This window comes from Heterodontus francisci, chromosome 9 (genome assembly GCF_036365525.1).
Source record: "Heterodontus francisci isolate sHetFra1 chromosome 9, sHetFra1.hap1, whole genome shotgun sequence".
NCBI lineage: Eukaryota > Metazoa > Chordata > Chondrichthyes > Heterodontiformes > Heterodontidae > Heterodontus > Heterodontus francisci.
This window is the reverse complement of record NC_090379.1, coordinates 3289277-3313068: the sequence shown is the minus strand read 5'-3', so window position 1 is coordinate 3313068 and position 23792 is coordinate 3289277. Positions and strand designations below refer to the sequence as shown.

Below are 23792 nucleotides of genomic sequence, written 5' to 3'. Positions count from 1 at the left end.
CTCTGTCTGTGTGTGTCTCTCTCTGTCTGTCTCTGCCTGTGTGTGTCTCTCTCTGTCACTGTCTCTGTCTCTGTCTGTGTGTCTCTCTCTCTGTCTCTGCCTGTGTGTCTCTCTCTCTGTCACCGTCTCTGTCTCTGTCTGTCTGTCTCTCTCTGTCTCTGTCTCTGTCTGTGTGTGTCTCTCTCTGTCACTGTCTCTGTCTCTGCCTGTGTGTGTCTCTCTCTCTATCTGTCAGTGTTAGTCATTGCTTAGATGGTAGCACTCTCACCTCTGAGTTCGAAGGTTGTGGGTTCACGTTCAACTCCTTAACCTGAGCATAAAAATCAAGGCTGACACTTCAGTGCAGTACTGAGGAAATACAGCACTGTCAGAGGTGCTGTTTTTCTGATGAGACGTTAAACAGAGGCCCCGTCTGCCCTCTCAGGTAAAAGATCCCAAGGCAGAATAAGAGCAGGGGAGTTATCCCCAGTGTTCTGGCCAATATTCTTTCTCTGTCTGTCTGTGTCTCACTGTCTATCTCTGCACCTCTTTGACTTTTTTATCTTGTTTCTATTACTGTCACTCTGTCTTTCTTTCTATGTCACTCACTGTATCTCTATCTCTGTCTTTGTGTCACTCTCTGTCTCACTCAGTCTTTCTTTCTGTCTCTTACTCTCGGTCTCTGACTCTGTCTCTGTCTTAGCGTTTCTCGGTCACTCTCTCACTCTGTGTGTCTCTATCTCTCAGTCTCTTGACCTTTCACTCTGTTTCTTTCTCTCTCACACTCTCTTTCTCTCTCTGTTGATACTCTTTTTCTGTCTTTTTCCATCTCTCCCTGTCCAATCCGGCTGACCGATGTTGAGCACTCTCAGGCCCTACTCTACTCTGTAAAAACCACTCAACATTCAATGGAAAAATAACCCCAGTTTTGAGATCAGCAGGGGCTTGGTGCGAGAGTGACCGGCAGGGGCTCGGCGCGGGAGTGACCGACAGGGGCTCGGCGCGAGAGTGACCGACAGGGGCTCGGCGCGAGAGTGACCGGCAGGGGCTCGGCGCGAGAGTGACCGACAGGGGCTCGGCGCGAGAGTGACCGACGGGCTCGGCGCGAGAGTGACCGACAGGGGCTCGGCGCGAGAGTGACCGACAGGGGCTCGGCGCGAGAGTGACCGACAGGGGCTCGGCGCGAGAGTGACCGACAGGGGCTCGGCGCGAGAGTGACCGACAGGGGCTCGGCGCGAGAGTGACCGACAGGGGCTCGGCGCGAGAGTGACCGACAGGGGCTCGGCGCGAGAGTGACCGGCAGGGGCTCGGCGCGAGAGTGACCGACAGGGGCTCGGCGCGAGAGTGACCGACGGGCTCGGCGCGAGAGTGACCGACAGGGGCTCGGCGCGAGAGTGACCGACAGGGGCTCGGCGCGAGAGTGACCGACAGGGGCTCGGCGCGAGAGTGACCGACAGGGGCTCGGCGCGAGAGTGACCGACAGGGGCTCGGCGCGAGAGTGACCGGCAGGGGCTCGGCGCGAGAGTGACCGACAGGGACTCGCCACGAGAGTGACCGGCACGGGCTCGGCGTGAGAGTGACCGGCAGGGGCTCGGCGCGAGAGTGACCGACAGGGACTCGGCGCGAGAGTGACCGGCACGGGCTCGGCGCGAGAGTGACCGACAGGGGCTCGGCGCGAGAGTGACCGACGGGCCTGGCGCGAGAGTGGACAGCAGAGCGATGGGCAGCCGGTTTAGCTGCTGATGTTTGAAGGGGTTAATTTCTGTCGAGCCACTTGTGTTTGAAAGATAGGCTGGACACAGTTGCCTGTCCATGTGCGATTCTAATCTCACTCTGCCTCTTCACTCTCTTTCCCCCGCTAGCAGCCGACTCAGACCCAGGAGCCCCGAGGACTCAGATGATGGCGGAGGTGAGTGTTTCGATGTGATGTTCACCAGGGGTTCGGTTGCCCTTATTAAACATAGCAGAGCAATCTGGGAAAGCTGATAGTGCCAGAGTTAGATATAATTGTTCAATTTTCTCTCTGTATCAACAGGGGAAAATAAGTTGCAAGCAGCTGAATACATCCTCCAAATAACACATTACGATCGAGAGCACGTCATTTCCACACTTTAATTTGCTGCGTATTTACTGATAAGGCCCTGCTATATATCAATCAATATGTTGCAAAATGGAATTTTCTTTTCTGTTTTGAGCTGCCGGTCCTGTGTTGCTTCATTCCATTTGTTTAGAGGGGGAGGGTGACTGCTGCCACAATCAAGGAAGGAATAGAAGAGAGCTTTTCATAAAGTGGGTCGGAATGAGATTTGAATTTGTGACCTGATGCAAATTGGCTGGCATCTAACACGAGGCATCTGTCTTCGGAGCGAGTGATGACACTTGTGTCAAGTATGGGGCTGAAGTACTAAATTCGAGTGATGAAGAGATTTGATGAGATCAAGCGCTGCATACAGGCAGAGAGGGAGCTGGAGAATCCGAGGTTTCCTTGCACTGAGGGGGCTCAGACAGTGAGGTGCAGGAGCTGAAGTTGTATTGAAGTTGATTATACCTGGTGCCTGCCCCGAACCCACTGTCAAAACCAAAATACACTGGTGATGTCATCGTTTATCAGCTTTGCTTCAAATACCAATTCTTTATCTTGCATTGTTGGGAGTTCCTGTAGATGTTGGGATTGGGAGCTTTTCTCTGTATCTAACCCCCGTTTTTTTTTTTTCTTTTTTTTTTCCAAAGGTGACCTTTATACCCCAGGCCCCTTTTATATATTTTATGTCGAGGGGGCCTTTATTCCTCAGGCCCCCTTTATATACACACTTATATTTTTAAAATAACTTTATTTAAGACCAGATAAATCAACAAAAACTCAAATTAAAATGCCATTTTTGGCGTCGACAATGCACTCCAGTCCCTGCGGTGCCCACCGGTCGCGGAAGGCCTCAAGCGTACCGGCGGACACCGCATGCTCCTTCTCCAGGGACACCCGGGCGCGAACGTAACCGCGGAAGAGGGGCAGGCAATCGGGGAGGACGGACCCCCCGACGGCCCGCAACCTGGACCTGTGAATTGCCACCTTGGCCAGGCCCAGGAGCAGACCGACGAGGAGATCCTCCTCCCGGCCCAAGCCCCTCCGCACCGGGTGCCCAAAGATCAGGAGCGTGGGACTGAAGTGCAGCCAGAATTTGAGGAGCAGCCCCTTCAGATACTCAAAGAGGGGCTGCAACCTCGCACACTCCGTATAAACATGGAACACGGACTCGTCCAGGCCGCAGAAAGTACAGGTGGCCTGGGAGTCCGTGAACCTACTTAAAAGCCTATTGCACGGGACTGCTCTGTGCAGCACCCTCCACCCCAGGTCCCCGATGTAAAGGGGGAAGACTCCCGCGTAGAGAGACCTCCATCGGGGTTTCCCCTCGCCGCCAGATGGCAACGCGGACCGCAAGGGCGTGTCCGGCCGGCTGACGAGAGCGAGGAAGTGGAGAGTGTGCTGGAGCAGCCCGTACAGGAAACCCCTCCGCGCCGATTGGAATGGCACGGAGGGCATTTCCGAGAGGCGGCTCGGGTTGTGCGGGACCGACTCCCGAGGAGGGTTTCGGGGCCTGGGTCCGATGAGCAGTTCCAGCCGAGCGGGGGTCAGCTCCACCGGGATCGCTCCGCACCCCCGGGCCCCCTCGCCACCCGCAGTGAGGGGCGTCCCGGGGGTTTCGGCTACTCCTCCGCTCGCCGGACCGTCCCCGGAGTCGGCCGCCCGGACAGCCGAGGCGCTCTGCTCCGCCGGCGGGGGAGCGCCCTGACTGGAGGCGACCATGTTCCAGACTCGGAATAGATCCCGGTAAAAGACAGGCAACTCCCTCAGAGAGGCGCGGCTAACGGACTTCACCGGGAGCTGCGTGTCGTCTTGAAGGCAGTGACACTGGCGGAAAAAATACGTCGCCAGTGCACACCATCTGGGAGGACGCTCGACGTACAGGTATCTCTGCAGGGTCCGAAGGCGGAGAGTCGCAGCCTGGGTGCGGACGCACACCAGCGACTGACCGCCCTCCTCAATCGGGAGACTCAGGACCGCGGCAGAGACCCAGTGTTTCCTCTTGCCCCAGAAGAAATCGACGAGTTTCTTCTGGATCTTGGTGGCAAATACAGGGGGCGGGGCCAAAGTGACCAACCGGTACCACAACATGGAGGCCACCAGTTGGTTTATGACCAACGCTCGGCCCCTGTAGGAAAGCACTCGGAGCAGTCCTGTCCAGCGCCCCAGCCGAGCGGTGACTTTCGCCTCCAAATCCTGCCAGTTTGCGGGCCAGGCTTCCGCAGCGGGGCTAAGGTGGACTCCCAGATAGAGGAGGTGCGTGGTGCTCCACGCAAAAGGTGTCATCTCCTCCGGCAGGGAGTCCACCCGCCACTGACCAACCAGGAGTCCGGAACATTTCTCCCAATTGATCCTCGCGGAGGACGCGGCAGAAAAGGTCTGCTAGCAGTCGCGCATCCTCCTCAAGTCAACGGGATCTGTGATTGCGAGGAGCACGTCATCGGCGTAAGCCGAGAGGACGACCCGCATGGCCAGCTCGCGCAGAGCCAATCCCGTCAACCTCCTGCGAAGCAGGCACAGGAAGGGCTCCACGCAGATGGTATACAATTGGCCGGACATGGGGCACCCCTGACGCACTCCTCTCCCAAAGCAAAGGAGCGCCGTCAGGGACCCGTTAACCTTGACTAGACACTCTGCGGCGGCGTATAAAAGTCGGACCCGGGCCACGAAATGCGGCCCGAGTCCGAAAGCGCGCAGAGTCCCGAAAAGGTAATCGTGATCCACCCTGTCGAACGCCTTCTCCTGATCGAGGGAGAGAAAGGCGACCGACTGACCAGTCCTCTGGAAAAGATGGATCAGGTCCCGGACCAGATGGATGTTGTCCTGGATGGACCGGCCGGGGACCGTGTAGGACTGGTCGGGGTGGATCATGTGGGCCAGCACGGAGCCCAGGCGGGTAGACATAGCCCGGGCAAAGATCTGATAATCCGTGCTGAGGAGGGAGACCGGACGCCAGTTTTTAAGCAGGCGGAGATCGCCCCTCTTCGGCAGCAGGACGATGACCGCCCTGCGCCACGAGAGGGGCATCTCCCCGGTCGCCAGGCTTTCCCCCAGGACCCGCGCGTAATCGTCCACCAGGACGTCCCAGAACGCCCTGAGGAACTCCACGGTCAACTTATCCAGCCCTGGGGATTTGCCCCTCGAGAGCTGGTGGAGGGCGCCAGTCAGCTCCGCCAACCTGAGCGGAGCCTCCAATCCTTCGGCGCCCTCCGGGCTGACCTGCGGCAGGTCCTCCCACAAAACTCTGTGCGCATCCTCGCTGGACGGATCTGGAGAGAATAATGCACTGTAATAAGTACGGACCAGGAGGCCCATTCCCTCCGGATCCGTGATGGAGGATCCGTCGTCGGCCAGCAGCTCAACGAGCTGCTTACGGACCCCCCCGCCATTTTTCCAGCGAGTAGAAGAAGGGTGAGGCGCGGTCCAAATCTTCCAGGATCTGGATCCGCGACCTCACGTACGCGCCTCGGGACCCTATGAGCTGCAGGTTCCTCAGCGCGCCCTTCTTCTCTTTGTACGCCTGCCACAGGGCCGGGTCCACGACGGCATGACCGAGGCGGGACTCCAAGTCGAGCACTTCCCTCTCAAGGCGCCCGATCTCGGCTTCCCGCCTCTTGGTCGACTCCTTCGCGTACTCCTGACAGAAGACGCGGATGTGAGTCTTGCCCACATCCCACCATAGCCTCAAGGAGGGGGAGCCCCCCTGCTTCCTTCTCCAGTCGGCCCAGAATCGACAGAACGAGTCACGAAATCGCTCGTCCTCCAGCAGCCGGTTGTTAAAGTGCCAGTACACGGACCCTGCCCGCGTGTGGAGCGGAGTGAACTCCGCCCACACCAGACGGTGGTCTGTGCACGGCACCAGCCGCATGGAAGCCGCCGAGACGCGGGAGACGTACACCTGCGAAAAGTAGAGGCGGTCGATTCGCGACCCTCCTCCTCCAGACCTCCACGTGAAGGCGCTGGAGTCGGGATGGAGATTCCGCCAGACGTCCACCAAGTTAAGGGAGCTGATCAGTCCCCTCAACTTCTCCACCGACGCTTGGCCGCGCTGGGGACCGGAGCGATCCCCCACCTCGAGGGTGCAGTTAAAATCCCCCCGAGGATGATGCACTCGCCGCTATCGATGGAGCTCAAGAGAGCGGACACTTCTTCAAAGAAGCGCGCTTGCAACGCGCCGGGCCTGGGCGCGTACACATTCACAAAGTGGAGCGGCACGCTACCCAGGTGAACGGCGAGGTGGAGCAAGCGGCCCGGCACTAGCTCCTTGACCCCCAAGATCTCCGGCTGAAAAGTCGGGGCCAACAAGATAGCCACCCCACTAGAAATAGGGGTGAGGTGACTCATGTAGACCCCACCCTGCCACTCCAGGAGCCAGGTGGCTTCGTCTCCCGGAACGGTGTGGGTTTCCTGCAGAAAGCTCACCGCGTATCTCCCTTCCCTAAGGACTGAGAGATTGTGAAATCTGCGGTGAGCCCCCCTGCTGCCGTTGATGTTGAGGCTGGCTATGGTTATCTTCATGTCAAAGGTACTTAAAACCCGTCACAAACACCTCACTGTGAGGAGGGAGTGGAAGTGCACCTGGCCCTCCACTCCCCCAGCAACCCATTGAGGAACACATTAAAATGGCGCCTCTCAACCAGTTTCACGTCCGCGCGCTTGCCCGCTATCTTAAGGGCGGCACGGACGGACTGTATGATCAGCGCCAGATTCGACCAACAGTCGAGGGCCAGCTGAACTTTATTGCGGCAACCCCTGCAAGCCGCGAGGAAATCCCGGAGTTCCGCCATGGGGATGAGAGGAGATTCGGTGGGAGGCACGAGAGACTGCACCACCTCACTGGCGATGGAATCAAGATCATCCTCCGTGCCCCGCACCGAATCCCCATCCTCCTCCGGGTCGTCACCGCCAGCGGCCGACACATCCACCACACACTGTGGGGCGGACGTCCCGGCCGCGCCAGCTGATCCTGCCTCCGTCACGATCCCACCCCCAGGATCGATGGCGCAGGAGTCCTCTCTGGGTTCTACTGTGAAACTGGAGCCTGTGGGCGCCAGCAGTTCAGGACCCCCCTCCACCTCCGTCCCCAGGCCAATGAGTGGTCCAGGGGAGACAGAAGTTCCCGACTCCGGAAAACCAGCCGGAGCCAAGACCGGAGGCGGCGAGAGGAGGCCATCTCCCGCTCCGCCAGCACCCACAGGCCCAGCAGATGGTGCAGCAGTCTCGGTTCTAACCGGGTCAGGTGTCTCCATGTTGGTGGTGGACTCCAGCTGGGAGGGCCGACCCTCTGGGGCCTCACCCTCCCCTTCACTCAGGGCACCCGACCCAGTAGCAGTGGCTGAATGGGCGGCATCCCCAGGCTCCCCCACCACAAGCAGGGCCCAACTTACTCCTTCAGGAGGGGCTTCAAGTACCGGGGCCTTCCCCTCCATCCTGAGGAATAGGGTGCTCCTGCCTGGACTTTGTAGCCTTGGTGGTGGCGGTAGGGGAAACCTGGGGACCCAAAACAGGAGACAGCTCCCCTCCAACAGATGGGCCCTGCGCCTCAGGACCCCTCGTTACCTCTGTGGAGGGGTGCCTTCTCCTCTTTTTCGCACTGGGGCGCAGAGGCTCAGAGACCTCCATGTCATCAGAGGCTTCCGCCTCCGCACCCTCCTTTTTTTTGGTCACTCTGGGCCTGAGCCCAGCCCTGGGACAGGTGGATTCCGTTAGAACGGGCTTTGGGCTGAGCTCAGGCTCGGGTTGTTTCAATGTGTCCAGGGGACGCGCCTCTTGATGTTTCTTTTGCCTCCGCGTCTTCCTTCCACTCGGACGGGCACTCCCCTCCCCACTGGAGGCTGTGAAAACCACAGCCTCCGGAACCGACTGAGCGGTGTCTGTTGGATGTGTGGGGGGAGTGGGAGGACCCTGGGCCGCCAAGGTGGAGCTGGCGGCCGGGAGGTTGGGGCAGTTCTTACGAACATGCCCCACCCCCTTGCAGACGTGGCACCGCGCCCCGTCCGAGGTCCAAAAGACGCGGTAGGCCGTCCCCTGGAACTCCACATTAAATTGGCCATCCGAGTCCTCCTCCCGCGCCAGCTGCATAAATACCTGGCGGCGGAAGGAGTAGACATGTTGGAGGCTGTGCTCCCGAAGACCAAGCCGGACTAGGGTGATCCCCGACCTCACCTCCCCCATGTGGTGCAGGTGGGGGAGGAGGAGCTCACTGGGAATAAAGAGCGGGACGTTTGATAAGATTATCCGCTGCGCCGTGGCTCCTAGAGGGTCCACCGGCAGGAAAGTCCCACCCACAGGGAGCCCTTTATTCAGGGCCAGGGACACGGCCCGCTCGGTCTTCAGGAAGAACACAGCCTTCCCGTACATTTTTGAGGCTGCCACAATGGCCGAGGGGCCGACAACCTCAGCCATTGCCTTTACACAGGCCTCTATAGACATATTGGGGTGGGGATAGCTCTTTACCCCATGGCTTGAAGTAATTAATTTAAAAGGTGACGGGGTCACACGGGTGGCCACAGAGGCTACAGCCGCATAGGTATGAGAAGGCCCCGCCACCGGTGATGATGGGCTTGCCATGGCTCAAGAGCCAAACCCACCCCCAATTTGCAGGTAAGCAAACAAACAAACAAAGAAACCAACTCGGAGGTTTGGGGAGAGGCTGAGGGTACACAGGAAATGGGAAAGACAGGCTGCAAGCGATGACTTTGCTTTTTTTCCCCTTAAAGGGTGGTACTCAGAGCACTGTAACACTTCTGGTCTTCCGGTCTTCTGGTTGTGGGAGAGGTCTTCACCTGGGTCAGCCGAAAGCTGCCCAGGCTCTAGTTCGATCCTTATGTCTCTATTAGCCAGGCAGCTTCAGCTGACTCAGGCTGGGCAATTGGGGTGGGGAGGGAGCTTCCCTGCAACTTTAGTGCAACTGCACAGCTCCCTACAGAATTGTATAGCCCCCACCCCTTGTTCTTCTGGCCTCTTTCACCTCCCACAACAGTCCAAATGAAATGAAAGTTTGGTGCTCGACACCCACCTCCAAATACAGCCTTTTTCAAAGTCTTTCCTCCTCTGCAGCAAAAGTTGTTGAAAGGTTTTTGCAGTTCCCTCCTCAGCTCTCCCTCTCCAGCAGCATCTCCAGCAACTGACTGCAGCACTGTCAGCTGCACCTCGTTGAGACACTCAGTATTCCCAATCAGAGAGGCGCCAATCCCCGTTTTTTTTTTTTTCTTTTTCTGTCCTGGGAGTGTTTGATGGGGACAGTGTAGAGGGAGCTTTACTCTGCATCTAACCCCGTGCTGTATCTGTCCTGGGAGTGTTTGATGGGGACAGTGTAGAGGGAGCTTTACTCTGCATCTAACCCCGTGCTGTATCTGTCCTGGGAGTGTTTGATGGGGACAGTGTAGAGGGAGCTTTCCTCTGTATCTAACCCCTTGCTGTACCTGTCAACCACATCATCCTCTGCCAATGTTTTTCCGCCATCGTCCAGCTGGGTGGAACTTCACGCCTTCAAGGAGAGAGATAGAGAGTGTGAGACAGAGAGAGTCAACAGAGAGAGAGAAACAGAGTGAAAGACCAACAGAGACTGAGAGAGAGATAGAGATAGAGACACGCCGAGCGAGAGAGAAATGATGAGACAGAGTCAGAGAGAGGGATACAGAGAGTGACACAGAAAGAAGGACAGAGTGACAGAATCACAAGGAATGGCTTCTCTTTCTGCACTGTTACCTCTGGAGGTGTCCAAGGATCTATCCTTGGCTACTTCCTGTTTCTGATCAACATGCTGCCCCTTGGTGACATCATGTCAGGATCCACAGACCACACCACCTCATCCATTGATGCTGATTAGTTGTGCTGTTTGTCTGACATCCAGTATTGGATGTGCAGAAATTTCTTCCAATTGAATATTAGGAAGACTAAAGTCATTGACTTTGGTTCCCACCACAAATTCCATTCCCCCGCTCCCAACTCCATCCCCCCGCTCCCAACTCCATCCCCCCGCTCCCAACTCCATCCCCCCCGCTCCCAACTCCATCCCCCCCGCTCCCAACTCCATCCCCCCGCTCCCAACTCCATCCCCCCGCTCCCAACTCCATCCCCCCGCTCCCAATTCCATCCCCCCGCTCCCAACTCCATCCCCCCGCTCCCAACTCCATCCCCCCGCTCCCAACTCCATCCCCCCGCTCCCAACTCCATCCCCCCGCTCCCAACTCCATCCCCCCGCTCCCAACTCCATCCCTCTCCCTAGCCACTGTCTGAGGCTGAATCAAACCACTTGAAACCTTGGTGTCATATTTGACCCTGAGCTGAACTTCTGACTAGATATCCACTCCAGCACCAAGACTGCCAACTTCCACCTCCGTATTATTGCCTGTCTTTATCCCTGCCTCAGCTCATCTGTTGCTGAAACCTTCATCCGTGCCTTTGTTGCTTCCAACATGTCCTCCTGACCTGCCTCCTACCTTGCATCCTCCTTAAAACCTCTGCTGCTTGTATCCTAACTCACACTAAGTCCCATTGACTCATCAACTTTGTGCTTGCTGACTTACATTGGCTCCCTGACCAACAACGCCTCAGTTTTAAAATGCGCATCTTTGTTTTCAAATCCCTCCACGTCCTCGCCCCTCCCTATCTCTCTCATCTCCTCCAGCCCTACAACCCTCCGAGATATCTGTGCTTCTCCAATTCTGACATCTTGCACAACCCAATATTGATCTTTTCATTGTTGGCAGCTGTTCCTTCAGCTGCCGAGGCAAAAGAACCAAGGCGAAGGTGAGAATGTTTTTAATGCAGTGAGTTGTTGTGATCTGGATTGTGCAGCCGAAAGAGCGATGGAAGCAGATTCAGTGGTAACATTCAAAGAGGAATTGGATAAATACTTGAAGGGGAGAAATTTACAGGGCTGTAGGGAAAGCAGGAGAGTGGGACTAAGTGGACAACTCTACCGAAGAGGCAACACAGGCATGATGGGCTGAATTGCCTGATTCTGCGCTGTAATATTCTATGATAGGCCCTAAGCTCTGGAATATGTTCCCTAAGCCTGTGTGCTTTGGTACCTCTCTCAGTTCCTTTCAGACACTCCTTAAAACTTACACCTTTGACCGAGCTTCTTATGTGGTTTGGTGTCATTTATGTCTTATAACATTCCTGTTTAGCACCTTGGGAGGGTTTTACTATGTTAGAGGTGCTATATAAATGCAAGTTGTTGCTGTTGTTTTTGTGTCTAGCCCGTGCTGTACGTGCGCTGGGAGTGTGTGATGACACAGTGCAGAGGGAGCTTTACTCTCTATCTAACCCGTGCTGTATCTGCCTTGACAGTTTTTGATGGGGACAGTGTAGAGGGTTGTAGAGGTTGTCCTAGACCCAACCATCTTCAGCTGCTTCATCAATAACCTTCCTTCAATCATAAGGTCAGAAGTGGGGATGTTCACTGATGATTGCGCAATGTTCACCATTCGTGACTCCTCAGATACTGAAGCAGTCCGTGTCCAGATGCAGCAAGACCTGGACAATATCCAGGCTTGGGCTGATAAGTGGCAAGTAACATTTGCGCCACACAAGTGCCAGGAAATGACCATCTCAAAGAAGAGAGAATCTAACCATCTCCCCTTGACATTCAACGGCATTACCATCACTGAATCCCCCACTATCAACATCCTGGGGGTTACCATTGACCAGAAACTGAACTGGAGCAGCCATATAAATACCGTGGCTACAAGAGCAGGTCAGAGGCTAGGAATCCTGAGGCGAGTAACTCACCTCCTAACTCCCCATAGCCTGTCCACAATCTACAAGGCACAAGTCAGGAGTGTAATGGATTACTCTCCACTTGTCTGAATGAGTGCAGCTCCAACAACACTCAAGAAGCTCGACACCATCCAGGACAAAGCAGCCCGCTTGGTTGGCATCCCATCTACAAACATTCACTCCCTCCACCACTGACGCACAGTGGCAGCAGTGTGTACCATCCTTAAGATGCACTGCAGCAATGCACCAAGGCTCCTTCGACAGCACCTTCCAAACCCGCGATCTCTACCAACTAGAAGGACAAGGGCAGCAAATGCATGGGAACACCACCACCTGCAAGTTCCCCTCCAAGTCACACACCATCCTGACTTGGAACTATATCGCCGTTCCTTCACTGTCGCTGGGTCAAAATCCTGGAACTCCCTTCCTAACAGCACTGTGTGTATACCTACACCCCAAGCACTGCAGCAGTTCAAGAAGGCAGCTCACCATCACCTTCTCAAGGGCAATTAGGGATGGGCAGTAAATGCTGGCCTGGCTAGCAATGCCCAAATCCCACGAACGAATAACAAAAAAAGGCTTCTGAGAGAACCGTAAGGGTAGGATGAAGTGGAGCTTTTCTGCATTTAGCAGATTTGGAGCTGAGGCATTTCTTGATGCCGTCTGTCCCCAGTATCCCGGACCATGTTAGGAAGTCTGACTGTTGATGCGTTGTCTGGCAGGGGAGGGGAGAGCTCAGTACTGTTTGACTTACTTGCTCATAACCCAGTGTAAATGGGAACATTTACTGCACATAAACAGTTGATTTTTCCATTTTCCAAAATCCATTTCCCATTACTGTGCACTCACAGCACTGGTCAGGACCCTGCACCTCCCCTGTGACGCCTGTCACCAGATTTCTCTGCACACATTAACTGTGGAGGACTGTTTGCTCTCTGCACAGCGCTGTTAGTAAGTTTCTGATGCTTGGGCTTCTGTTTGTAAAATATATTCCCAGCCCTTGTTGTCACTTCTAAAGCAATCTGTCACTTCAAACAACGTTACTTCTCATCTGTCAGCATTCAGTATGTGCTATGAAAAGGGATGGCAGCCTGATGTGACCATTTCAAGCCTTCCCCTCTACGTATGTGCCTCATTCAGTGAGTGAAAGAACCCAATTAAAACAATGTTCTGTCGGGAAGTTTGGGCTGTGAAGCTGGGCTGACAGAGCCACTAAATATGATGCATGTTCAATGGGAGAGGATCTGCTGAATAAGGCCCTTTATAAATAGAAGGACAGAATGTTGAAGTCACTCATGTATGTGGGAGTATCGTGGCCTCGTGTCTCCCGCACACACAGAACTCCAAATCAAACCAATCTTTCCCCATTTAACATTAATTTCAATTACCAAAAACCACGTCTGCTCTCAACCCTCGTAGCGGCTCAGTTTGATGCGATCAGACTTGGCAGCTTTCTGATTTCTTCCTTTAAACAAAGTAGAACGTAGAAAAAACAATTGTCAAACATTTAAAAATCAATACAGACAGATGTCAGTGTGTGTTTTTATCAATTATTGGTGCAGGGCCGAGGGATCGCTCACACTCCCTCACGCTCCCTCACACTCTCACACTTGCTCTCTCTCCCTCACACTCGCTCCCACTCCCTCCCTCACACTCGCTCCCACTCCCTCCCTCACACTCGCTCCCACTCCCTCCCTCACACTCGCTCCCACTCCCTCCCTCACACTCGCTCCCACTCCCTCCCTCACACTCGCTCCCACTCCCTCCCTCACACTCGCTCCCACTCCCTCCCTCACACTCGCTCCCACTCCCTCCCTCACACTCGCTCCCACTCCCTCCCTCACACTCGCTCCCACTCCCTCACACACGCTCCCACTCCCTCCCACTCCCTCACACCCGCTCCCTCTCCCTCACACCTGCTCCCTTTTGCTCCCATTCCCTCACACCCGTTCCCTCTCCCTCACGCTCGTTCCCTCTCCCTCACGCTCGTTCCATCTACCTCACGCTCGTTCCCTCTCCTTCACGCTCGTTCCCTCTCCCTCACACTCGCTCGCTCTCCCTAACTTCTTTTCCCTCATACCCGCTCCCTCACGGTTGCTCGCACACACTCTCACTTGGCTCACTCACATTCAGTTCCTCAAACCAGCTCCATTGCATTCCCTCCCTCACATTCCCTCCTTTCCTCATACTGGTTCCATCATACTCCCTCCCTTACACTCGCAACCTCTCCCTTGCATCCCCTCACTTTCGCTCTGCTACTAAACACTTGTACTTGCTCCTTCGCACTTAGTCATAGGAGCTGATCAATGCAAATCTTTAACGTTCTTCACATCTCTCCACTCTGTCTCTTAATGTGTCACTTTCTTCTTTGTGAATACGAGTGAGTGAGTGAGTTGGTGCGAGTTGAGGAGTTTTATGTTGGAATGCGAGTGATTGAGTGAGCTGGTGTGAGTTGAGGATGTTTATGTGGGAATGCGAGTGAGTGAGTGAGCTGGTGTGAGTTGAGGAGTTTTATGTTGGAATGCGAGTGAGTGAGTGAGCGAGCTGGTGTGAGTTGAGGTGGTTTATGTGGGAATGCGAGTGAGTGAGTGAGCTGGTGTGAGTTGAGGATGTTTATGTGGGAATGCGAGTGAGTGAGTGAGTGAGCTGGTGTGAGTTGAGGAGTTTTATGTTGGAATGCGAGTGAGTGAGTGAGCGAGCTGGTGTGAGTTGAGGTGGTTTATGTGGGAATGCGAGTGAGTGAGTGAACTGGTGTGAGTTGAGGATGTTTATGTGGGAATGCGAGTGAGTGAGTGAGCTGGTGTGAGTTGAGGAAGTTTGTGTGGGAATGCGAGTGAGTGAGTGAGCTGGTGTGAGTTGAGGAAGTTTATGTGGGAATGCGAGTGAGTGAGTGAGCTGGTGTGAGTTGAGGAGGTTTATGTGGGAATGCGAGTGAGTGAGTGAGCTGGTGTGAGTTGAGGAGGTTTATGTGGGAATGCGAGTGAGTGAGTGAGCTGGTGTGAGTTGAGGAGGTTTATGTGGGAATGCGAGTGAGTGAGCTGGTGAGTTGAGGAGGTTTATGTGGGAATGCGAGTGAGTGAGTGAGCTGGTGTGAGTTGAGGAGGTTTATGTGGGAATGCGAGTGAGTGAGCTGGTGTGAGTTGAGGATGTTTATGTGGGAATGCGAGTGAGTGAGCGAGCTGGTGTGAGTTGAGGAAGTTTATGTGGGAATGCGAGTGAGTGAGTGAGCTGGTGTGAGTTGAGGAGGTTTATGTGGGAATGCGAGTGAGTGAGCTGGTGTGAGTTGAGGATGTTTATGTGGGAATGCGAGTGAGTGAGTGAGCTGGTGTGAGTTGAGGAAGTTTATGTGGGAATGCGAGTGAGTGAGTGAGCTGGTGTGAGTTGAGGAGGTTTATGTGGGAATGCGAGTGAGTGAGCTGGTGTGAGTTGAGGATGTTTATTTGGGAATGCGAGTGAGTGAGCTGGTGTGACTTGAGGAAGTTTATGTGGGAATGCGAGTGAGTGAGTGAGCTGGTGTGAGTTGAGGAGGTTTATGTGGGAATGCGAGTGAGTGAGCTGGTGTGAGTTGAGGAAGTTTATGTGGGAATGCGAGTGAGTGAGTGAGCTGGTGTGAGTTGAGGAGGTTTATGTGGGAATGCGAGTGAGTGAGCTGGTGTGAGTTGAGGATGTTTATGCGGGAATGCGAGTGTGTGAGTGAGCTGGTGTGAGTTGAGGACTTTTATTTGGGAATGCGAGTGAGTGAGCTGGTGTGAGTTGAGGATGTTTATGCGGGAATGCGAGTGTGTGAGTGAGCTGGTGTGAGTTGAGGAAGTTTATGTGGGAATGCGAGTGAGTGAGTGAGCTGGTGTGAGTTGAGGATATTTATGTGGGAATGTGAGTGAGTGAGCTGGTGAGTTGAGGATGTTTATGTGGGAATGCGAGTGAGTGAGTGAGCTGGTGTGAGTTGAGGATATTTATGTGGGAATGTGAGTGAGTGAGCTGGTGAGTTGAGGATGTTTATGTGGGAATGCGAGTGTGTGAGTGAGCTGGTGTGAGTTGAGGAAGTTTATGTGGTAATGTGAGTGAGTGAGCTGGTGTGAGTTGAGGATGTTTATGTGGGAATGCGAGTGAGTGAGTGAGCTGGTGTGAGTTGAGGATGTTTATGTGGGAATGCGAGTGAGTGAGCTGGTGAGTTGAGGATGTTTATGTGGGAATGCGAGTGAGTGAGTGAGCTGGTGTGAGTTGAGGATATTTATGTGGGAATGTGAGTGAGTGAGCTGGTGAGTTGAGGATGTTTATGTGGGAATGCGAGTGAGTGAGTGAGCTGGTGTGAGTTGAGGATGTTTATGTGGGAATGCGAGTGAGTGAGTGAGCTGGTGTGAGTTGAGGATATTTATGTGGGAATGTGAGTGAGTGAGCTGGTGAGTTGAGGATGTTTATGTGGGAATGCGAGTGAGTGAGTGAGCTGGTGTGAGTTGAGGATGTTTATGTGGGAATGCGAGTGAGTGAGCTGGTGTGAGTTGAGGATGTTTATGTGGGAATGCGAGTGAGTGAGCTGGTGTGAGTTGAGGACGTTTATGTGGTAATGTGAGTGAGTGAGCTGGTGTGAGTTGAGGATGTTTATGTGGGAATGCGAGTGAGTGAGTGAGCTGGTGTGAGTTGAGGATGTTTATGTGGGAATGCGTGTGAGTTGAGGATGTTTATTAGAATTAGAACATTACAGCGCAGTACAGGCCCTTCGGCCCTCGATGTTGCGCCGACCTGTGAAACCATCTGACCTACACTATTCCATTTTCATCCATATGTCTATCCAATGACCACTTAAATGCCCTTAAAGTTGGCGAGTCTACTACTGTTGCAGGCAGGGTGTTCCACGCCCCTACTACTCTCTGAGTAAAGAAACTACCTCTGACATCTGTCCTATATCTATTACCCCTCAACTTAAAGCTATGTCCCCTCGTGTTTGCCATCACCATCCGAGGAAAAAGACTCTCACTATCCACCCTATCTAACCCTCTGATTATCTTATATGTCTCTATTAAGTCACCTCTCCTCCTCCTTCTCTCCAACGAAAACAACCTCAAGTCCCTCAGCCTTTCCTCGTAAGACCTTCCCTCCATACCAGGCAACATCCTAGTAAATCTCCTCTGCACCCTTTCCATAGCTTCCACATCCTTCCTATAATGCGGTGACCAGAACTGCACGCAATACTCCAGGTGCGGTCTCACCAGAGTTTTGTACAGCTGCAGCATGACATCGTGGCTCCGAAACTCGATCTCCCTACTGATAAAAGCTAACACACCATATGCCTTCTTAACAGCCCTATTAACCTGGGTAGCAACTTTCAGGGATTTATGCACCTGGACACCAAGATCTCTCTGTTCATCTACACTACCAAGAATCTTCCCATTAGCCCAGTACTCTGCATTCCTGTTACTCCTTCCAAAGTGAATCACCTCGTACTTTTCCGCATTAAACTCCATTTGCCATCTCTCAGCCCAGCTCTGCAGCCTATCTATGTCCCTCTGTACCCTACAACATCCTTCGGCACTATCCACAACTCCACCGACCTTAGTGTCATCCGCAAATTTACTAACCCACCCTTCTACACCCTCTTCCAGGTCATTTATAAAAATGACAAACAGCAGTGGCCCCAAAACAGATCCTTGCGGTACACCACTAGTAACTAAACTCCAGGATGAACATTTGCCATCAAACACCACCCTCTGTCTTCTTTCAGCTAGCCAATTTCTGATCCAAAGCTCTAAATCACCTTCAACCCCATACTTCCGTATTTTCTGCAATAGCCTACCATGGGGAACCTTATCAAACGCCTTACTGAAATCCATATACACCACATCCACTGCTTTACCCTCATCCACCTGTTTGGTCACCTTCTCGAAAAACTCAATAAGGTTTGTGAGGCACGACCTACCCGTCACAAAACCGTGCTGACTATCGCTAATGAACTTATTCTTTTCAAGATGATTATAAATCCTGTCTCTTATAACCTTTTCCAACATTTTACCCACAACCGAAGTAAGGCTCACAGGTCTATAATTACCAGGGCTGTCTCTACTCCCCTTCTTGAACAAGGGGACAACATTTGCTATCCTCCAGTCTTCCGGCACCATTCCTGTCGACAATGACGACATAAAGATCAAGGACAAAGGCTCTGCAATCTCCTCCCTAGCTTCCCAGAGAATCCTAGGATAAATCCCATCTGGCCCAGGGGACTTATCTATTTTCACACTTTCCAAAATTGATAACACCTCCTCCTTGTGAACCTCAATCCCATCTAGCCTTGCAGCCTGAATCTCAGTATTCTCCTCGACAACATTTTCTTTCTCTACTGTAAATACTGACGCAAAATATTCATTTAACACTTCCCCTATCTCCTCTGATTCCACACACAACCTCCCACTACTATCCTTGATTGGCCCTAATCTAACTCTAGTCATTCTTTTATTCCTGATATACCTATAGAAAGCCTTAGGGTTTCCCCTGATCCTATCCGCCAATGACTTCTCGTGTCCTCTCCTTGCTCTTCTTAGCTCTCCCTTTAGATCCTTCCTGGCTAGCTTGTAACTCTCAAGCGCCCTAACTGAGCCTTCACGTCTCATCCTAACATAAGCCGCCTTCTTCCTCTTGACAAGCGCTTCAACTTCTTTAGTAAACCACGGCTCCCTCGCTCAACAACTTCCTCCCTGCCTCACAGGTACATACTTATCAAGGACACGCAGTAGCTGCTCTTTGAATAAGCTCCACATTTCGATTGTTCCCATCCCCTGCAGTTTCCTTCCCCATCCTACGCATCCTAAATCTTGCCTAATCGCATCATAATTTCCTTTCCCCCAGCTATAATTCTTGCCCTGCGGTATATACCTGTCCCTGCCCATCGCTAAGGTAAACCTAACCAAATTGTGATCACTATCACCAAAGTGCTCACCTACATCTAAATCTAACACCTGGCCGGGTTCATTACCCAGTACCAAATCCAATGTGGCATCGCCCCTGGTTGGCCTGTCTACATACTGTGTCAGAAAAGCCTCCTGCACACACTGGACAAAAACTGACCCATCTAAAGTACTCGAACTATAGTATTTCCAGTCGATATTTGGAAAGTTAAAGTCCCCCATAACAACTACCCTGTTACTCTCGCCCCTGTTGAGAATCATCTTCGCTATCCTTTCCTCTACATCTCTGGAACTATTTGGAGGTCTATAAAAGACTCCCAACAGGGTCTGTGCCAGATACCTCTCCTGTTTCTAACCTCGGCCCATACTACCTCAGTAGACGAGTCCTCAAATGTCCTTTCTGTCGCTGTCATACTCCTTGATTAACAATGCCACGCCCCCCACTCTTTTACCATCTTCTCTGTTCTTACTGAAACATCTAAATCCCGGAACCTGCAACATCCATTCCTGTCCCTGCTCTACCCATGTCTCCGAAATGGCCACTACATCGAGGTCCCAGGTACCAACCCATGCTGCAAGCTCACCCACCTTATTCCGGATGCTCCTGGCGTTGAAGTAGACACACTTTAAACCAAGTTCTTGCTTGCCAGTGCCCTCTTGTGTCCTTATAACCTTATCCCTGACCTCACTACTCTCAACATCCTGTACACTGGAACTACAATTTAGGTTCCCATTCCCCTGCTGACTTAGTTTTAATTAGAATTAGTGCCACATTATGTGGGAATGCGAGTGAGTGAGTGAGCTGGTGTGAGTTGAGGATGTTTATGTGGGAATGCGAGTGAGTGAGCTGGTGTGAGTTGAGGATGTTTATGTGGGAATGCGAGTGAGTGAGCTGGTGTGAGTTGAGGATGTTTATGTGGGAATGCGAGTGAGTGAGCTGGTGTGAGTTGAGGATGTTTATGTGGGAATGCGAGTGAGTGAGCTGGTGTGAGTTGAGGATGTTTATGTGGGAATGCGAGTGAGTGAGCTGGTGTGAGTTGAGGATGTTTATGTGGGAATGCGAGTGAGTGAGCTGGTGTGAGTTGAGGATGTTTATGTGGGAATGCGAGTGAGTGAGTGAGCTGGTGTGAGTTGAGGATGTTTATGTGGAAATGCGAGTGAGTGAGCTGGTGTGAGTTGAGGATGTTTATGTGGGAATGCGAGTGAGTGAGCTGGTGTGAGTTGAGGATGTTTATGTGGGAATGCGAGTGAGTGAGCTGGTGTGAGTTGAGGATGTTTATGTGGGAATGCGAGTGAGTGAGCTGGTGTGAGTTGAGGATGTTTATGTGGGAATGCGAGTGAGTGAGTGAGCTGGTGTGAGTTGAGGATGTTTATGTGGGAATGCGAGTGAGTGAGTGAGCTGGTGTGAGTTGAGGATGTTTATGTGGAAATGCGAGTGAGTGAGCTGGTGTGAGTTGAGGATGTTTATGTGGGAATGCGAGTGAGTGAGCTGGTGTGAGTTGAGGATGTTTATGTGGGAATGCGAGTGAGTGAGCTGGTGTGAGTTGAGGATGTTTATGTGGGAATGCGAGTGAGTGAGCTGGTGTGAGTTGAGGATGTTTATGTGGGAATGCGAGTGAGTGAGCTGGTGTGAGTTGAGGATCTTTATGTGGGAATGCGAGTGAGTGAGTGAGCTGGTGTGAGTTGAGGATGTTTATGTGGAAATGCGAGTGAGTGAGCTGGTGTGAGTTGAGGATGTTTATGTGGGAATGCGAGTGAGTGAGCTGGTGTGAGTTGAGGATGTTTATGTGGGAATGCGAGTGAGTGAGCTGGTGTGAGTTGAGGATGTTTATGTGGGAATGCGAGTGAGTGAGCTGGTGTGAGTTGAGGATGTTTATGTGGGAATGCGAGTGAGTGAGCTGGTGTGAGTTGAGGATGTTTATGTGGGAATGCGAGTGAGTGAGCTGGTGTGAGTTGAGGATCTTTATGTGGGAATGCGAGTGAGTGAGTGAGCTGGTGTGAGTTGAGGATGTTTATGTGGAAATGCGAGTGAGTGAGCTGGTGTGAGTTGAGGATGTTTATGTGGGAATGCGAGTGAGTGAGCTGGTGTGAGTTGAGGATGTTTATGTGGGAATGCGAGTGAGTGAGCTGGTGTGAGTTGAGGATGTTTATGTGGGAATGCGAGTGAGTGAGCTGGTGTGAGTTGAGGATGTTTATGTGGGAATGCGAGTGAGTGAGCGAGCTCTCCCTCACCACCTTTGATACACAGTTTCTCATTAGAACAATTATTCTCTCACCCTGGTCTTTAGTGAACTGCAAGCACAAATAGCAGTATTGGAATATGATGGAGTGGCAATAACGGAAATGAGGCTTAAAAATGGCGAGGACTCGGAGCTTAATATACAAGGATACAAAGTGTTCAGATAAGAGGGAGAAGAAAAAAAGGGAGCTGGTTTGTCATTATTGATCAGGGAAGACATTGTAGTGTTGGAAAGGGAGGATGTCCTTGAGAGAGAAAGGACAGAATCCATTTGGTTAGAGCCGAGAAGCAAAATAGGTATGATCATGTTACTGGGGGTATTCTACAGGCCTCCAAATAGTGAGAGAGAGATCGAGGACCAAATCTGCAGGGAAATATCAGAGATGTGCAAGAACGATAGAGTGGTGATATTGGGGGACTTTAATTCCCCAAATATTGATTGGGTTAATGTTAGAGTAAAGGGTAAGGGAGGGGAGGAATTTCTGAAATGTGCTCAGAAGAACTTTCTTGATCAATATGTTCTCGGTCCAACTAGAAAGGATTGCTGGATCTGGTGCTGGGGAATGAGGTGGGACAAGTGTTGGGGGGGTGGGGGACACCTGGGTAAGAGTGAACATCATATAATGAGGTTTAGCCTCATAATCCAGAAAAACAAGGAACAAAATCAGGTAAAACATCTAGATTGGAAGAGGGTTAATTTCAATACGATGAGAAGGGATCCAGCCAGGGTAGAATGGAACTAAAGACTGACAGAAAGAGCTGTATCAGAACAATGGGTTATCTCGAAGGAGGAGATGCTTCAAGTTCAGGTGAGGTACATTCCAACAAGAGTGAAAGGTAAAGGAACCAAAAACAGGGCTCCTTGGATGACCAGGGAGATAGAGATTACAACGAAACAAAAAGAAATAGGGTGTATGATGCATGTTAGGTGAATTCTTCAAGTGAGAACCCGGCCAAATACAATAATTTGAGAGGGAGGTGAAGAGGAAAATAAGAGTGGAAAAGAGAGAACGAGAATAGAATGGCAGTTAATGTAAAAGGGAACCCGAAAATCATCTACCAATGTGTAAATAGTAAGTAGGTCGTAAGAGGTGGATTGGGGCGTATTAAGGACAGAGAGGTAATATATGCTTCGAAACACAGGGCAAGGCTAATAGTATTTTGTATTAATATTCATTAAGGAAGTGGAATTTGATAAAATATCGGTAGAAGGGGAGAGAGTCGAGACAATGGATAGGGTAAAAATTGAGAAGGGGGAAAGGTACTAAAAATACTGTCTATGTTTCGGGTCGATAGGTCACCTGCCGTGGATGGTTTACATCCCAGGTTGCTAAAGGAAGTGGGGATGGAGATAGCGGACGGGCTTGTCATAATCTTCCAATCTTCCCTGGATACGGGGGAGATGCCAGAGGATTGGAGAGTGGCAAATGTGACACCCTCATTCAAGAAAGGGTGTGAGGACAGTCCTAGTAACTACAGGCCAGTTAGTTTAACATCATTGTTGGGTAAAGTTTTATAACAATGATCAGGAAAAAAAATCAACAGGCACTTGGAGAGGTTTGAGTTAATTAAGGAGTGCCAGCACGGATTTATCAAAGGCAGATCATCATGAAAGGAATGTGGCGGATGTTGTTTATATGGATTTTAAGAAAGCATTTGATAAGGTGCCACATAAAAGGCTAGTTGACAAAATTGAGACTCATGGAACAGGAGGGTCAGTGTCCAATTGTTTAAAACATTGGCTGAAGGACAGACAACAAGTCGTAGTAAATGGTTGTTTTTTCAGATTGGAGGATGGTAGACTGTGGTGTTCCCCCGGAGTCAGTGCTGGGATTACTGCATATTTTTTTTATATATGAGTGACTTGGATCTTGAATTATTGAGTAGAATAACAAAATTTGCTGATGACACCAAACTTGGATGTGTGGTAAACAGTGAGGATGATATGAACCGCTTGAACAGGACATAGATAGGCTAGCAGGATGGGCAGAGAGGTGACAGATGAAATTTCATACGGACAAGTGTGAGGTGCTGCATTTTGGCTGAGGCTATGTATACTTAATGGCAGGAACAGAGGGACATGGGGGTGCATGTTCCTAGATCTGTGAAGCTGCAGGACATATTGAGAGAGTGGTTAGTAAAGCATATGGGCTTCATAAAAAGTGTCATTGAGTATGACAGAATCACAGGATTGTTATAGTGTGGAAGGAGGCCATTCGGCCCATCGTGTCCGCACTGGCTCTCTGAAAGAGCAATTCCCTCAGTTCCATTCCCCCACCTTCTCCTCTAACCCTGCACATTCTTCCTTTTCATATAACTGTCTAATTCCTTTTTGAATGCTTCAATTGAACCTTCTCCACCACACTCTCAGGCAGCGCATTCCAGACCTTAACCACTCGCTGAGTGAAAAAGTTTTCCTTCTGTCACTTTTGCTTCTGTTACAAAATACTTTAAATCTGTGCCCTCTCATTCTCGATAATTTTACGAGTGGGAACAGTTTCTCTCCATCTACACTGTCTGGACGCCTCATAATTATGAATACCTCTATCAAATCAAAAGCAGGGAAGTTATGCTCAACCTTTATAAAGCTCTGGTTAGGCCCCAACTGGAGTATACTGTCCAGTTCTGGTCACCACACTTCAGGAAAGATGTGAGGGTCCTTAAGAGGGTGCAGAGGAGATTTACCAGAATGGTTCCAGGGATGGAGGATTTTAGTTACACGGTTAGGTTGGAGAAGCTGGGGTTGTTCTCCTTGGAGCAAAGGAGATTGAGGGGCGATCTGATAGAGGTGTACAAGTTTATGACAGGCTTAGAGAAGTTAGAAAAGGAAAAACTGTTCTCTTTAACTAATGGTACAAGGACTAGGGGA

The 23792-nt window shown here is 51.7% G+C and overlaps 1 protein-coding gene across 1 annotated transcript in view; it reads left to right on the top strand.

Moving 5' to 3' along the window:
• The window catches only part of LOC137374039 (Intraflagellar transport protein 43 homolog), a 138938-nt gene that overhangs the window by 90783 nt on the left and 24363 nt on the right, over window positions 1-23792 (top strand). The window contains exon 5 of the mRNA XM_068039823.1: window positions 1842-1888. Coding sequence (XP_067895924.1) covers window positions 1842-1888 — 47 coding nt within the window. The remainder of the gene's footprint in view (window positions 1-1841; window positions 1889-23792) is intronic.